We start from the raw sequence: 14366 nt of genomic DNA, 5'->3' as shown, positions 1-14366 counted from the left end.
TCATGTGGATTAATTCTCCTCAACTCCATGACTACTATGTTTGAAACCCATCTTTCATCCTCTACCTACCTCTGGTTTGTAACTAGAGATGTGACTTTTTGGTCCACTTGGGAGTAAGATCTTTGCTGGAATTATATGTAGCTTTTGTTTAATATCCTGGGCACTTCTTACACTTCTTAGCTTATGTGACATGGTATGAACTAGAGTTGTCTGGACTTAGCTAGAGGGAATATCATGATCCTTTGGCAGAAGACTGGGGTGCCTCAGATCACTCCCCACAGCTCATCATGCAATACTTGTAAATGGCTGGAGGCTCTTACTCTAGAGGGGTTTAGCTCCTGCTTTTCTTAGATTATCTGCTTACCATGTTTATCCACTGGTCTTCAAACTGGTGTGTATTGGTGAGACTTTTGGAGATTTCCTTGACTCACATTCTGTCCAGAAATGATACAAATGTGTTATAACAGAAACATTGACATAGCAGAATTCTTTCCTTGGTTGAGATTTTTCAGAGATTATGGCATTAAATTTTACTTCTAACTTGGTTTGTTTTGCAGATGTTGAAATTTCTCTCTGGTTATTTCTGCTTTTTAAAGTTTTTGTCTAATACTGAGGGATGTAGATTTTGTAATCTTGCTTTTTATCTAGAAATCTCCTTTTATTACTTTTTTATGTTTTGTGTTTTTTTAAGACATCATTTTAAGTAATCTCTACACCTATCATGCAGCTTGAGTTTATAACCCAGTGATCAAGAGTTGCATGCTCTACTAACTAAGCCAGCCAGGCACCCTAGAATTCTCTTTTAAATTATACATTTCTGGAAAAAAAGACGTCCGTATGAACAGTAAAATCCCCATATTAGAATGCTTAAAAAAACAATTGTAAAATAATGACTAATATCTTTTGTTAGGGCTTTACTGGTTATTTTATTCTTTATAATTTTCTGTTTTTCAAATTTATTATTATTTTTTAAAGGATTTTATTTATTTGACAAAAAAGAGACACAGCAAGAGAGGGAAAACAAACAGGGCAAGGAGAAGCAGGCTTCCTGCCTAGCAGGGAGCCTGGAGCTGGGTGAGGGTCTAGATTCCAGGCCCCTGGGGTCATGACCTGAGCTGAAGGCAGAGGCTTAAGGACTGAGCCACCCAGGCGCCCCTTTCAAATTTATTCTAAGTATTTGCTGCTTTGATTGTCTAAGCAAAAAGCTGAATTATTTTGGAAATACATGAAGTTCTTCAAACCTATCAGAACAAATAAAAAATAGTAATTTACTTGCGTTTTGCAGGATTCAGTTACATTTTAAGTTTGATGTAAAATGTTGACTGACTGGTAGAACCTTGTTAATGAAGTCTATTAAGTGTATAATACGCAGAAAGTTTAAACACAATAGTATGCAGATACGGGAAATTCTGAGGACTGTCAAACCTCAAACGACTTTTCCAAAAATCGAAATTTATTCAATTATATATCAAGTGTTCATTCCATAGGAAACCAATTCTGTTTAATTTCCCTTATTTCCTGAGTCTTTGTACTCGAGGTTATTCATGTGAGTTGTTATTTAGGTTTCTTTAGGAACTGTAATTTTTCAGATTTCTGGTTTCCATAGACCAGGCCCATTTTAAAAATCCGTTTGGGGACTGGTAGAATATTGCCAACATTTTGTTTTTTCAAGCTCCAAAATGAAATAGGACTAACATCTCTTTTTATCACCTTAAAGAAAAGATTGTATATATCTGGATAATCCCCTGTAATTATCGGCTTTGAAGCAAAAGACCTATTTTCTACATTTGGTTCCTCTCACTTAAAAAAGTTTGAAACAGGACACTTTGTGGCTCTCCCCAGAAGTTCTGGCTCTTGATTTTGGCTCAGGTCATGATCTCAGGATTGTGAGATGGAGGCCTAGGGTGGGTGATCCGTGCTGGGCTCTGCCCTGGTCTCTGTGCTGGGCTTGGTACTGGATGTGAAGTAAAGTTCACTCTCTTCTCCCCTCACCCCCAACCAAACCCTCTCTCACTACAAAAAAAAAAAAAAAAAAAAAAAAAAAAAAAAAAAAAAAAGAAAGAAAGAAAGAAAGAAAAAAAATTAAAATGATGCAAATAGTAAGTTATGGAGTCGTGACTGTTAAAAAAGCTTATAGTTTAGTCACAAGCTATTGCATTGTAGGATAACTACAGTAAGAAGTATGGGGCTCTTGAATACATTGTTGCAGTGTAAGGTATATTACATATAACACACCACTTTCTGCATTAGGAGGTGAGAAATGTATATCTTGATTTAATTGGAAACATCCTTTTCTCCTAGAAAAGATGCTTCACATACCCCACTGGGGAGAGCATACTCACAATTCAAGATACAAAATGGACTGAGCACAGTCACAGAAACAATGAGGAACTGAATCGACTGCAGACAAATCATTTCAATTCATTACAAAATGAAAGTTAGGCCTGGACTATTTCATTTTGGATTGCTTTTTGCAATCTCATAATCTCTTTAATGGAAGTGATTTGTTAATAAAACAGTGGTAATGAAAGAGAAGTATCTGTTTACAACAGTCCCCTTATATTTCTTGTGCTTATGCCTGCTTTCATTATTCATAGAGAAAGTACACAATTTGGTCTGGTATATATCAGTAATGGAAAGCCACTTACAGGAGGGTAGGGAAGGACATCATCAATAGAGTATAATCTCTGTTTCTGGAATCATTATTGCCCTCTTTGGAGTGCTTTTTCAACCTCAAAGGCAATAGATCTTTAAGCAAGCTAAAAGCTATAATAAAAACATATTTTACCTTTAGTCCTTTAAACGCATCTCTTTGATCTAAATGGGCTCTCTGGTTTAGCAATTACCACTTAAGTTTTTCTCATTTCTTGTCTTGGGAACCTATATTCTAGTCTTATCCAATGGTAAAATTCTAGAAAGAAAAAATTCTCTTTCAGAGATAGATGAATTATTTTTCTTCATATGGCAAAAATCCCTTTATGACACAAATGATGTTGCAATAGTCTGTTGTGTCTTGCATAAAAGTCTGAATTCCCTTAAAATTAGAGGTCCATTATTGATAGAGGGGTGGTAAAAAACCTTATCCAGGATATTAAGACAAGTTATATTAATTAAAACAGGGGTAGAGAGAAGACATTTGATCTAAAGCATTAAAAAGATTAATAGATTTTTATTTTTGAAACCAAGTGTGAAAAAATTCATTTTTGAAAAAAAAATTATCAGAGCACAAAATCTGAAATAAACATTTATTTAACAGAAGCTTTCAATAACACACTTAGAGAAGGTGTGAACTCACCATTTACAATGATGTTTCAGGATACTTAAATCGTTCAATTCATAAGTATTACACCTTATATAATTTTCAGTCTCCAGCACTTAAAATATCACAGACACAGGCACAAACACAGATCTATCTCACTAGAATATCTATGGGAAGAGAGGGACCGTTTGTCTATGGAAGAATGGTGGAACGTTCTTATGAACCTTCTGCAGAATCTGCCACATGCAAGTGAGTGGCTTAAACTCTTCACATTGTTTCCTGTTGCTGAGAGCTCAGAGAAAGATCAGCTACATACTTTGTGGGGCTCAATGCAACATGAAAATGTAGCATCCTTTTCAAATAGTTTTAAGTTGACTATTCACTTGCATGCTCTTTGGGCAGGAGGATATCTGGAGGGTGATTGTGGATATTCCCAGGCCCATCAGGGCCCTGTCCCATCACTTGAGTGTGCTTGCATGGCTCACCTGTTGCTGGATCCCCAGGTCCTGCCAGGCTTCAGACCAACATGCTGAATCTCATAGAGCAGGGAAGTCAGGCCAACACCACAAAGGGCACTAAGACTTGCTTCTGGAGGCACTAGCTACATAGCCCAAGGTGAGTGAGAGACTCCTGTAGAATGTCCCAAGCCTCTACCATCTGGGGAGGAATGACCGCCGCCAAGTCCCACCAGGGTGAATGTGCCTGACCTCCACCCTCTGCATACTCATGAGCAGGCCCTAGCTGGTGACAGAGGGCCCATGCCATCATTGGGCAGGCAGGGAGAGGGAGAGGAAGAGGTTGAGAACTTGTCCAGCAGAGGTGGAGGGGGATGGGACTGCAGGTGAAGAGACATTCTAGGTCCCTGAGCTATGCAAAGGTCAAATTCAAAGATAAAATTATTAAGAACTTCAAGTCAGTGATCCAAGTCACATTAAAACCCAAGTATTGGGCCTTTACTGTGCATAGGGCCCTCTGCCACTGTTCTGGCTGCAAGTTGGTGAAGATTGTCCTGGCCCAAAGGGCAACAGAGAGTGAAATCTGTATCCTGGGCATCTGAGGAGGATGTGCCTCCCTGGAGCATTAAGAAGAGTTGGGGGGATGGTGCCTGGGTGGCTCAGTGGGTTAAGTCACTGCCTTTGGCTCGGGTCATGATCTCAGGGTCCTGGGATCCAGTCCCGCATAGGGCTCTCTGCTCAGCGGGGAGCCTGCTTCTCTCTCTCTCTCTCTCTCTCTCTGCCTGCCTCTCTGTCTACTTGTGATCTCTCTCTGTCAAATAAATAAATAAATAAATAATATATTTTAAAAAAAGAAGAGTTGGGATGATGTTTTTTCATTTCAGTATGAAAAAAATATCAGTTTCTTTGTTTTTAAATTATATTTATGAATAAAAATCAAGGAATAGCCTCAGAATGAGCATTGTTTGGAGTAAACTCTCTTTGCAGGTACATGCCAACCTGATCGTGATTTGGTTTCCTTGCCCTTTGGGTCGACTCATAGGGAAATTTGTGTTTATTACCTACATGATTTTCCTGATTGCCATTCCCACTGCCTGCATTGACTAATGTGACAAGTGTTTTTCCTCCTGTTCCAGTAGATAGCCTATTAGGATTCTCTGTGTGATTTAATTAAATAAGGCGTTCCCTAGAATTCAAAGACAAAGTCAGTTGACATTGAAACAATTAGAAATACAAATAAAATCTGTGAAATTAGGTGGAAAGATTTCACTGGCCCTGTTTCCATTATTTTTCTCCGTAGAGAGGTCTGTTCCTTCTCTCATCCCCTACACGCTTCATAGTGAGCGTGAGGATAAGGATGCATCTTCCACTCATAATCAAAAGGCCTCCTTCTTGAATGCTCAGGACTACCCACTCTTGGCCAACACTGTCCATATATTCTTCTGAGAATTTGATAACTAACTCAGGGTCTTCTTCTCTCCTTCAGGTTTCTCAAGTTACCCTGGGAACCTCAGGGCTGTTCACATAATGAATCCAGCACTTTGCCCGTTTGATTTTCCTAGTGAATCTCCATTCCCCTTTAGCAGCAACCCACACCGAGGGGTCACACAGGACAGCCCGTCCTAACTGACAGTTTTTTCAACTGTGAAATCGTGGAGTCCACTAATCCACTTCTGCACAGTTTTCCATTTCTTTGGATTTCTCACCAGCGTGCTGCCATTCCTTTTGCTCTTCCGCACCCCTACGATTCCCAGTCCTTTGCTTTATTTATCTGGATGCTACTAGTCCTTACTGAGTTTTCTTTCTTCCTTTTACGCACTCAACTCCTTGGGCTATCACCTTAATCTTACCTGATTTCTCTTTCATCACGGCCACCGTGTAAGATTTCAGCTTTGATTCTGTTCACTCCATCCTTCTCTATTTCTGTGGCTTATAAATAGTATAATGGAATGGGGGGGAATCTAACTCTAGGATTGAGTTTTACTTCAAATTTATAATTTTAAGTCTTTAGCTGAGCAGGACGTTCATTGTTCCCCAGGTTTTATTTTTTATTTAAATTCAAAGATAAAATTGTTGGGGCACCTGTCTGGCTCAGTTGGTTTTGTCTGACTTCAGATCTGGTCATGATCTTAGGTCCTGGGATTGAGTGCCACAGTGGGCTCTGTGCTCAGCAGGGAGCCTGGTTGTCCCACTCTCTCTCTCCCTCTGCCCCTCCCCTTGTTTATGCTCTCTCTCTCAAATAAATAAAATCTTTAAAAAAATTCCAACAAAAACAAATATAAAATTATTTACCCAGCTTTTTCTCCCTGGATGTATATACTCATATTTTTGTCACTTTCCTCTGCACTTGAGTCTATTTAAGCACTCATTCAGCAAACTACTTTCCCAAATCACAGAAAATCTAGAAGTTCTTTGCCAAAATTCCATATTTTGGCAAAGGAAGCATTCCTCCTTCCTTTTCAAACTACAAAGTTATAGACATCTCTATCAGTTCTTTCTCTCTCTATTCAAACTCTGGCATGAACACTCTGATCTCTCTTTGGAAACTGTGGCATCAGTCTATTCTATTTCTATCTGTAACAATATCTTATCATTTGGCCCTTTTCCTCTAACATATAAGCAATTGCTAATTTCCCCCACAATATAAATAGAGAACAACAAAAACTTCATTTCTCACACCATTATACTCCCTACTATCCTTTCTTTCTCTAGTTTACAGTTGAAATTTTTGAGAGAATATTCTATATTGGCTATCACAATGCTTACAGACCACTTATAAGCGAACTTTCACTTTTACTTCGTTTCCAAACATACTGTAACTGGGGAATCCAAAGATATCTTATGGGCATTTTTTTGTCTGACTCTACTTATCTACTTATCATTTATTACCCCTGTCCTCTTGATTCTACTTAAACTTTTGCTATTCACTCTTATCTGAGAAAGAAAATTACTGGAATTAATGGGAGATTAGATATTACAAAGGACATAGGAGATTTGAAGCTATAAGAACTCTCCGAAATGGGGGAGGGGAAGGAGAGAATAAAAAATACATATATACCTGTGGGACAACTTTGAATAGCCTAATATAGGTATAATTAACTTTCCTAAAATAGCGTGGGAAACAGTATTTATTTAAGTGTCACAAAAAATGTTGCTAATTTGATGAAAATTATCAACTCATAGATTCTAGGAGCTAAGTAAACCGCAAATATATACACATGAATTTCAACTTTTGCATATTTGTGGATGACTGCCAACTAGGGAAGACATGCTTTTATTTTTTATTTTTAAAATATTTTAGAAGATTTATTTATTTATTTTAAAAAGAGAGATGGTCCGGGGAGGGCAGAGGGACTGTGAAAGAGAGAAAGAACTCAAGCCCAATCTTCCCTGGGCACCAGTGGGAAGCAGGCTTGATCTCACCTCCCTGAGATCAGGACCTGAGCTGAAACCAGGAGCCGCAGGCCCAGACCACAGCGCCACCCAGGTGCCCCGCGAAGAAAGGCTTTTTGATCAATTCGTTTTGTATGTAATGGTCAACCTATTAGACACCCTTACCTGGATGCCCCGTATTTTTAAAACAACATGGGGGCGCCTGGGTGGCTCAGTGGGTTAAAGCCTCTGCCTTCGGCTCAGGTCATGATCCCGGGGTCCTGGAATCAAGCCCTGCATCGGGCTCTTTGCTCAGCAGGGAGCCTGCTTCCTCCTCTCTCTCTGCCTGCCTCTCTGCCTACTTGTGATCTCTGTCAAATAAATAAAGAAAATCTTAAAAAAAAAATAAAAATAAAAACAACATGGCTACGCATTTGCCTGTTTGTTTGTCAACCGGCATTTATTGAGATGCTGATAAATTCCATACAGGGCAACAGGGATCAAAGTTGCAAAAATGGAAAAGAATGCTTCCCAACGACCTCTAGGTACCTACGCAAGACAGACAAGATATTTAAGATGCGATGTGTCAAATTCCATAATGGTGATGACTAAAAGGTTAAAAGTACCACAGGTCAAGGCATAACTGAATCGGACTGAGAGAATCAGCCAAATGTACTACTATTTCAATTAAAGGCTGAAGGTTGCCCATTAACTGTTGTGTTCACAAGGTCATTGGCAAGAGCTCTGCCGCAGGCTTTGCCAAGTGCAGCGTCTTGCTACGCTGGCTGCTCCAGCCACCAGAGGGCGCCCTTTCCCCCAACCGGAAATCCGTCTGCGCCGCCCGGAGGCCCAGTTACTGCCGGCCGCGGGACTCTTGGGAGTGTGGTCGAGGTCCCTGGCCCCAGGTGGGTTGGGGGAGAAAGGCGAAGGCTGCATGGAGATCCTTTAAGGGAAGGGTACCTGGGAACACAATCTAGGGGCTAGGACTGAGTCAGAGGATGGTCCCGGGAAATGTGGGGAGGGGGCTGAGGAGATGCAGGTAGGAGGATATGGGCTCCCTGGGGCTCGAGGCAGGGTGGGGGTGGGGAGGGGTGAGGGCTTTAAGAGGCGGTGGTCTTGGCCTGAGGATATTTAGGCAACGGAGAGAGGTGAGGAGGTCCTGAGAAGTGAGAGGAGGAGGCTTCTGTCTGGAGACACGCCGCCATTGGCTGGGAAGAGCCCCGCCCCCGTCCAGAGGGTGTGGGGGAGGGGGCGAGAGAAGAAATGAGTTACAAAAGAGATCATTTGTCCCTTAGTTAAAACGGATTCATTAAAGTAGTAGCGACAGAAGCCAGATTCCAGTAGGATGAAGAGAGAATAGGATATAAAGAAATGGGAACAGGAAATACAAATTGCTTTTTGTCTCCGTGTGAAGCTGTGGAGGAAGGTTGGCATGGGACAGTCCCCGAATCGGAAAGCAGGGAGGACACGAAAGGGGAGAACCATTAATTCTGCGTAAACATCTTGGGGTGGAAAGTGGTAGTGCTCACCAATATCTGGCTTCCCTGCTTCCTTGCAACACCATTGCCCTGTATCCAGCTGCAAACCCTTGCCTTTAGTGCGGGCATGTGACTGACTTGTGATCAGAGAAGTTTGGGCAGAAATCATGTTCAGCGCTACCAGATATGACCTCTAAAATCTCGTATGGACGCTTCTGTATTCTTTATAAAATTAAAAGAATTCTTGTTTTCTCGTGTGGATGCAGGTGATCCAGAAGACTTGGTGAAATTGTGGAGCACAGGGAGGAAAAAGCCTTGGTTTCTTAACCACAGTGCGGAAGCTTATCTACTGACACGGTACTGTGACATGACTATCTTTAAATTTAATTTCTATTTCTTTAAGCCCGTGGATATTTGCTTTGCAGTATTTCAGGTTGCAGCAGTTTTTTAAAGCAGAGCGTCTGAACTCTTTGAAGGATTTTAATAATTCCTTAACATGTTTTATTGGGATGTCTGAATATATTCTTTTATTTACTTGTGATTTATTGCCTCTGGTTCCCACAGTTCCCAGAGTTAACATTTGTGCAGTTGGGTGCAGAGAGATGAGCCAAACCCCATGCACTGCCCTCATCAGAAGACATTCCTCTCAACTCCCCTTCCCTTCACTGCCACCCCAGCTGCTGTTTCTGCACCTGCTGCTGTGGATCTGTACCCAGGTCGTGGTCAGCTTATTCTCTCAGAGTCTCGGGAGTCCTGGAGAGGGCTAGGCAGGCACATGTTGCTTTGACAACCCCTCCTGTGCTAGTTGCTGCCAGGTGTATCTTTTTTGCTCAGAGACAAGGTCTATAGTTACAGAGGATCTCACTTAGAAACCGTAGGCCCTGAGATAAAAGTTTGTAACAATTTTAAGAAGGCAACAGCAGAGCATTAAACCAAGTGTGGAGTTCCCTTTTGGGCATGGAGCCTTGTACAGCTGAGCAGATTGCCTGGCAACTGAGCTGTTGAAATTCCAAAGGTGGTGCAGGTGTAGGTGCTGTTTGATCCAGAGGTTTATAATGTCAGGATTTCATTCTATTTTTCTCTGTAGTTTTTTCGACTTTTCACTCTGAGTTATTTCCTATATTGGTTCCATCCTTTGACTAGCTTCCTGCCTGGAAGAAAAATGGTCATAGGAGTTCCGGGTCTTTTATGAGTGTGTTAGGTAGTCGTAAGCAAAATTGTATTTTTGTTCCATATATCTCATTCCATGTGTTGAGATTCTCCCCAGTTAAATAGGCATGGGTTACATGGCATGTGCTTGGGGTAGGCTACCTGCTTGGCTTAGTGTAGATTATGTGCTTCACCACTGTCGTAAGGTTTCCTGGAACCAGTGGCTCCCAGCAGGATAACTAAGGACTTTTGGAAAGTAGGAATTGGTACTGTGGAAGAAATCAGAAATGTCCAACACAAAACATTTCTTGAGTTAATGATTGACAGGTTGGAATACTTTATATCCTGGGAGAGGATTTGTAAATATGCTTCTTGTTTCTAAAGTCTTAACTGAAATTGTAACTAGTATCCTATAAGCTGCTCTCTAGGTAAATATCACATGACAGTTGTTAAAAAATTGTGATGAGAAACAGATGTCTACTTAGGGATGTTGAAAAGAAGCACTGGGTACAGAACATGCTTAGTATTTTTCCAGCATTGCTGGAAAAAGATGTCTCAAGGCTTCAGATGACCAGTACTAGTTATATCCTAGATTTATGTCTCTCTGAAGATTTAAAGAATAAAATACTCGCCTGATGTAAATATCCTTGCAGCAATGGCAACATTCCCTATAATTGTTCTGTGGTTAATGGACAAATTTATATGATTCGGTTTGCCTAATGAAACTGCACACTGGGAGGAAGTGGTATATATAAATTAATAGTAACTACTAATAAATTATCAGTCTAGCTTAAAATAAGCCTTTTAAGAGAGTTCTGATGTGTTCCATCTCCCAAGAAACTGAATGTCATTCAGGAATTGAAAAACCAAAAAAAATAACAAAATTTAAAACAAGTAGACAAAAAGATCTTGATTATGTTCTCAACTTGTATAGCTGAGGATATGACCCCTGGTAATGTCATACATTTGTTTGTTCAGTAATTGATTAATTAATATCATGCATTGGGCACTCTAGTGTTGTTCTCCGGTTTGTGTTGAGATGCAAAGATAGGCTAATCTGATAGAGTGGACCTTTGGTCATTAGGCCCCAAATCTTGTTTTCTCATGATCTTAACAATAAATCCTAGCCATTGTCCCTGATTCCTATGCTTCACTACCAGATTGCAAAAATTCTATTATATAAATTTAGCTATAATTATATATACTTGTTGATTTTTTCTGGGGAGTCGTACTAAAATATGTACTTTTATAACATGTACTTTTATAATATGTACTTTTTATAACAATTTATGTTATTTCTCTATCTAGAACTTATATATTAAATAGGAAAAATAGGCATGGAATGAAGAAAAATGTAATGTATTTGTTTTGATTATTAAATAATGCAGCATATAATTTGATTAATTTCAAAGGCATTTATTTTTTACTATGATAGCCACTGAATTTCACTTTTGGGGGCTATGTTGTTTTTTACAAAGCAGATTATTAGATTATAATTCCCTTCCCGAGTCATTTTTGGTTTGGGTTTTCAATTAGGAAGACAAGCAATTACTACTGTTGAATCTGGCAGCTAGCCACTGTTTTTAATTGAAATGGTATTTTGCAAAATAAAGAGCATGAAGTAATTCAAGGAAGTGGTGTTGATGTGTTAACAGGAGTGAAGTATAAGGAATGGTGATTATATATTCTTAACATGCTAAAAATTTTCCAAATTAACAGTTGGTAAAATTGTTATGAATGTTGCAGCAAATTCATCTACTTCTTGGAGAAACTCGAATAATCTGGGGGCACTTGCAAAGATGCTTTTTTCAAAGAGACAAACAGATCATAACAACATCACAGGAAAGCAGGGACTTAGTTTAAATAGAAATAGCATGGCTTCGGAGTTAGATGGGTCTGGATGATCCCGTATTGTCCATCGTTTAGGTGAATGACCATAATTAAATACTGTAAACACTATGAAGCTTCAGTTCTCTCACCTCTAGAAACTGGATTCAGATTTTACATTACAGATTTTTTGAGTGTGTATGGAGAGTAAATGAGGTAATATCTTGGAAAACACATATTTCTGGTTCTGTAGTGTAGATTTTCAATAAATGGTACACGCTGTTTTTGTGTTTGCTTATTGGGGGCATATTGATAGAAATGTATGGAAAAACTGATAACTTGTATGAAGAAGTTTTATATTCTACCGGTAGTCTATTAATATATATCAGTATTCAAATCTCACAATATACTTACCTCAGTTTAATTTAGCATCTCCTTCTGCTCAGTTTTTTTTTTTTTTTTTAAAGATTTTATTTATTTATTTGACAGGGAGAGATCATAGTAGACAGAGAGGCAGGCAGAGAGAGAGGGAAGCAGGCTCCCTGCTGAGCAGAGAGCCCGATGTGGGACTCGATCCCAGGACCCTGAGATCATGACCTGAGCCGAAGGCAGCGGCTTAACCCACTGAGCCACCCAGGAGCCCTCAGTTTTTTTTTTTTTTCTTTGCTCAGTTTTGTTTTGAGCTCATCTAGAATGAATCTAAAGACAGGATTAAAATCTTGCCAAGCCTATGAAGCCTATGCTGACCTCTGAAGTTTATAAATAAAGGTTATATTGCTTTCTGTAAAGACTACATGCAAAAAAGAATGATTGCATAATCAAAATAACCAAAGTTAATTAATTATTAATTCATTCATTCATTTTTTTCCCTCACCAAATTTTTGTCTTGTGACTATTGTAAGTCAGGAATCATCTGGGGCACTGGACGTTTAATCTAGTTAGTTGAATGGTTTTCAGCCCTGGTCTCGTATTAGAATCACGTGGGAACATTTATAACGTTCGAATGCCTGGGCTCTATACCCAGAGATTCTGATTTAACTAATTTTTGTGAAGCTCAAATGTATCTTAAAATCTCCCGATGGCAATTGTAGGATGTAGCTGTGCTTTGAGAACCACATATTTAAAATAGTGGATCTCAATCTTGTGAACAATTGTAATCGTCAAGGTAGTTTTAGAAAGATACTAATGTCTGGGTACCATTATTACTTGTGTGAGAGTTCTGCAATGTATGTAATGGAGGTCTAGGTCCTTGGATTTCCCACAAGAAGATTTACGTGGGGATCTGTGCTGGAATATAGACAGCAGGAAGGAAGCAGCAAATACAAAGTTTATTAAAGCTAATGTACACTCTCAAGGTGGGATGGGGGCAGGTTCCAGGAGGTGAACTGGCCTCTGGCTTGTTTTGGTTGTTATTGGGTCTCCCAGGGCTCGGAGGAGCTGTAAAGTACATTAAGGTGGTTTCTAATGGAGGCTGTTTCCAATAATTTGGGGGACGACTCCCACATGTTGGGAGAGGGAGTTTTTTACTCTGTAAGGTTTGTACCTGAACTGTCATGGCAGCCTTTCTCCATCCTGACAAGAGCTGTGCTGGGAATGCAGCTGCATTATAATGAGTCTTGGGGTTACCCTGGAGCAGAGGTGGAAGAGAAGAGCTCATGCTCCACACCCGTGGCTCTGGATCTATCACCCCTAAGGTCTTGGAAGCCATAAGATCAGGATGTTGTGCCCCTGGGCTTTTTAATGTGTAGCTTATTCATCATGGTGCTTGCCTCTAGCTCTTGTTTATATCATTCCCTTCAAGGACTCTGCCTCTGGGCTTTCCTTCCTCTGCTTCTGTCTAGCTTCTACTTAACACCATCTTGGAGAATTTGATGTAATTGTCGATTTTAATATGCTGACAAATTTGAGAGGCACTAATTCTGGAAAAGATTAATAGAGGTTATGAATGTATTGAGTATGAAGTTACTGACATTGGGCATGTCTAGTTTGGATATCAGGGAAGACTGTTCTGAAACAGTGGCTGTTGAACTGAGAACTGAATCATGGGTAGACAGCAGCATTGATGATGTGAACCTAGAAATGGGGGTGGTTCTTCAAGGGGAATGTGTTTAGAGGTTGTGAGAATGCGGAGAATAGCAAGGCATGAAGAGCAGGGAAAAAACTGGCATGAATTGAGGCAAGCAAGGTTGGTCACTGGGTTTGATCATGAAAGAGTTATATATCAATTATCAATTTATCAATTAGCAATGATCAATTTTTTAAAAAAGATTTTATTTATTTATTTGACAGACAGAGATCACAAGTAGGTAGAGAGGCAGGCAGAGAGAGAGGAGGAAGCAGGCTCCCCGCTGAGCAGAGAGCCAGATGGGGGCTGGATCCCAGGACCCTGGGATCATGACCTGAGCCGAAGGCAGAGGCTTTAACCCACTGAGCCACCCAGGTGCCCCAGCAATTATCAATTTTGATAAAGTTTTTCTACCCACAGTTTGGCTAGTAAGTTAGAAGGAAGAAAAATGGCTGCAGATCTGTTGGGAAGCTCTTATGATATTCCGAGAGAGAGAATTGTGAATTAGTATAATGTGGTGATAAAGAAAGATGGAAAGGTGAATGGATTTAAGAGAAGGAAGCCTTAGGATCTGCTAATTGATGAATTGGGGGCAGAGAGAAGAGGAAAAAATCAAGGATGCCCTATAAATTTCTGGATTGTGTAATTAAGTGGCACATAATGCCATTTAAAGGGAAACTCTTGAGTAAAAATGTGTTTGAAAGGAAAGATCATGCATTGATTTAATTGACTAACATTTGAACCATAGTATTATAAATAAG

The 14366-nt window shown here is 39.9% G+C and overlaps 1 protein-coding gene across 1 annotated transcript in view; it reads left to right on the top strand.

The window, feature by feature from the left end:
- Positions 1–14366, top strand: part of LOC309861173 (uncharacterized protein) — a 734084-nt gene that overhangs the window by 636148 nt on the left and 83570 nt on the right. The window contains exon 5 of the mRNA XM_082723834.1: positions 8831–8921. Within this exon, the coding sequence (XP_082579960.1) occupies positions 8831–8921 (91 nt within the window). The remainder of the gene's footprint in view (positions 1–8830; positions 8922–14366) is intronic.

Source organism: Mustela nivalis, assembly GCF_964662115.1.
Source record: "Mustela nivalis genome assembly, chromosome: 3".
NCBI classification, from domain to species: domain Eukaryota; kingdom Metazoa; phylum Chordata; class Mammalia; order Carnivora; family Mustelidae; genus Mustela; species Mustela nivalis.
This window is presented reverse-complemented; position numbering and strand designations above follow the sequence as displayed.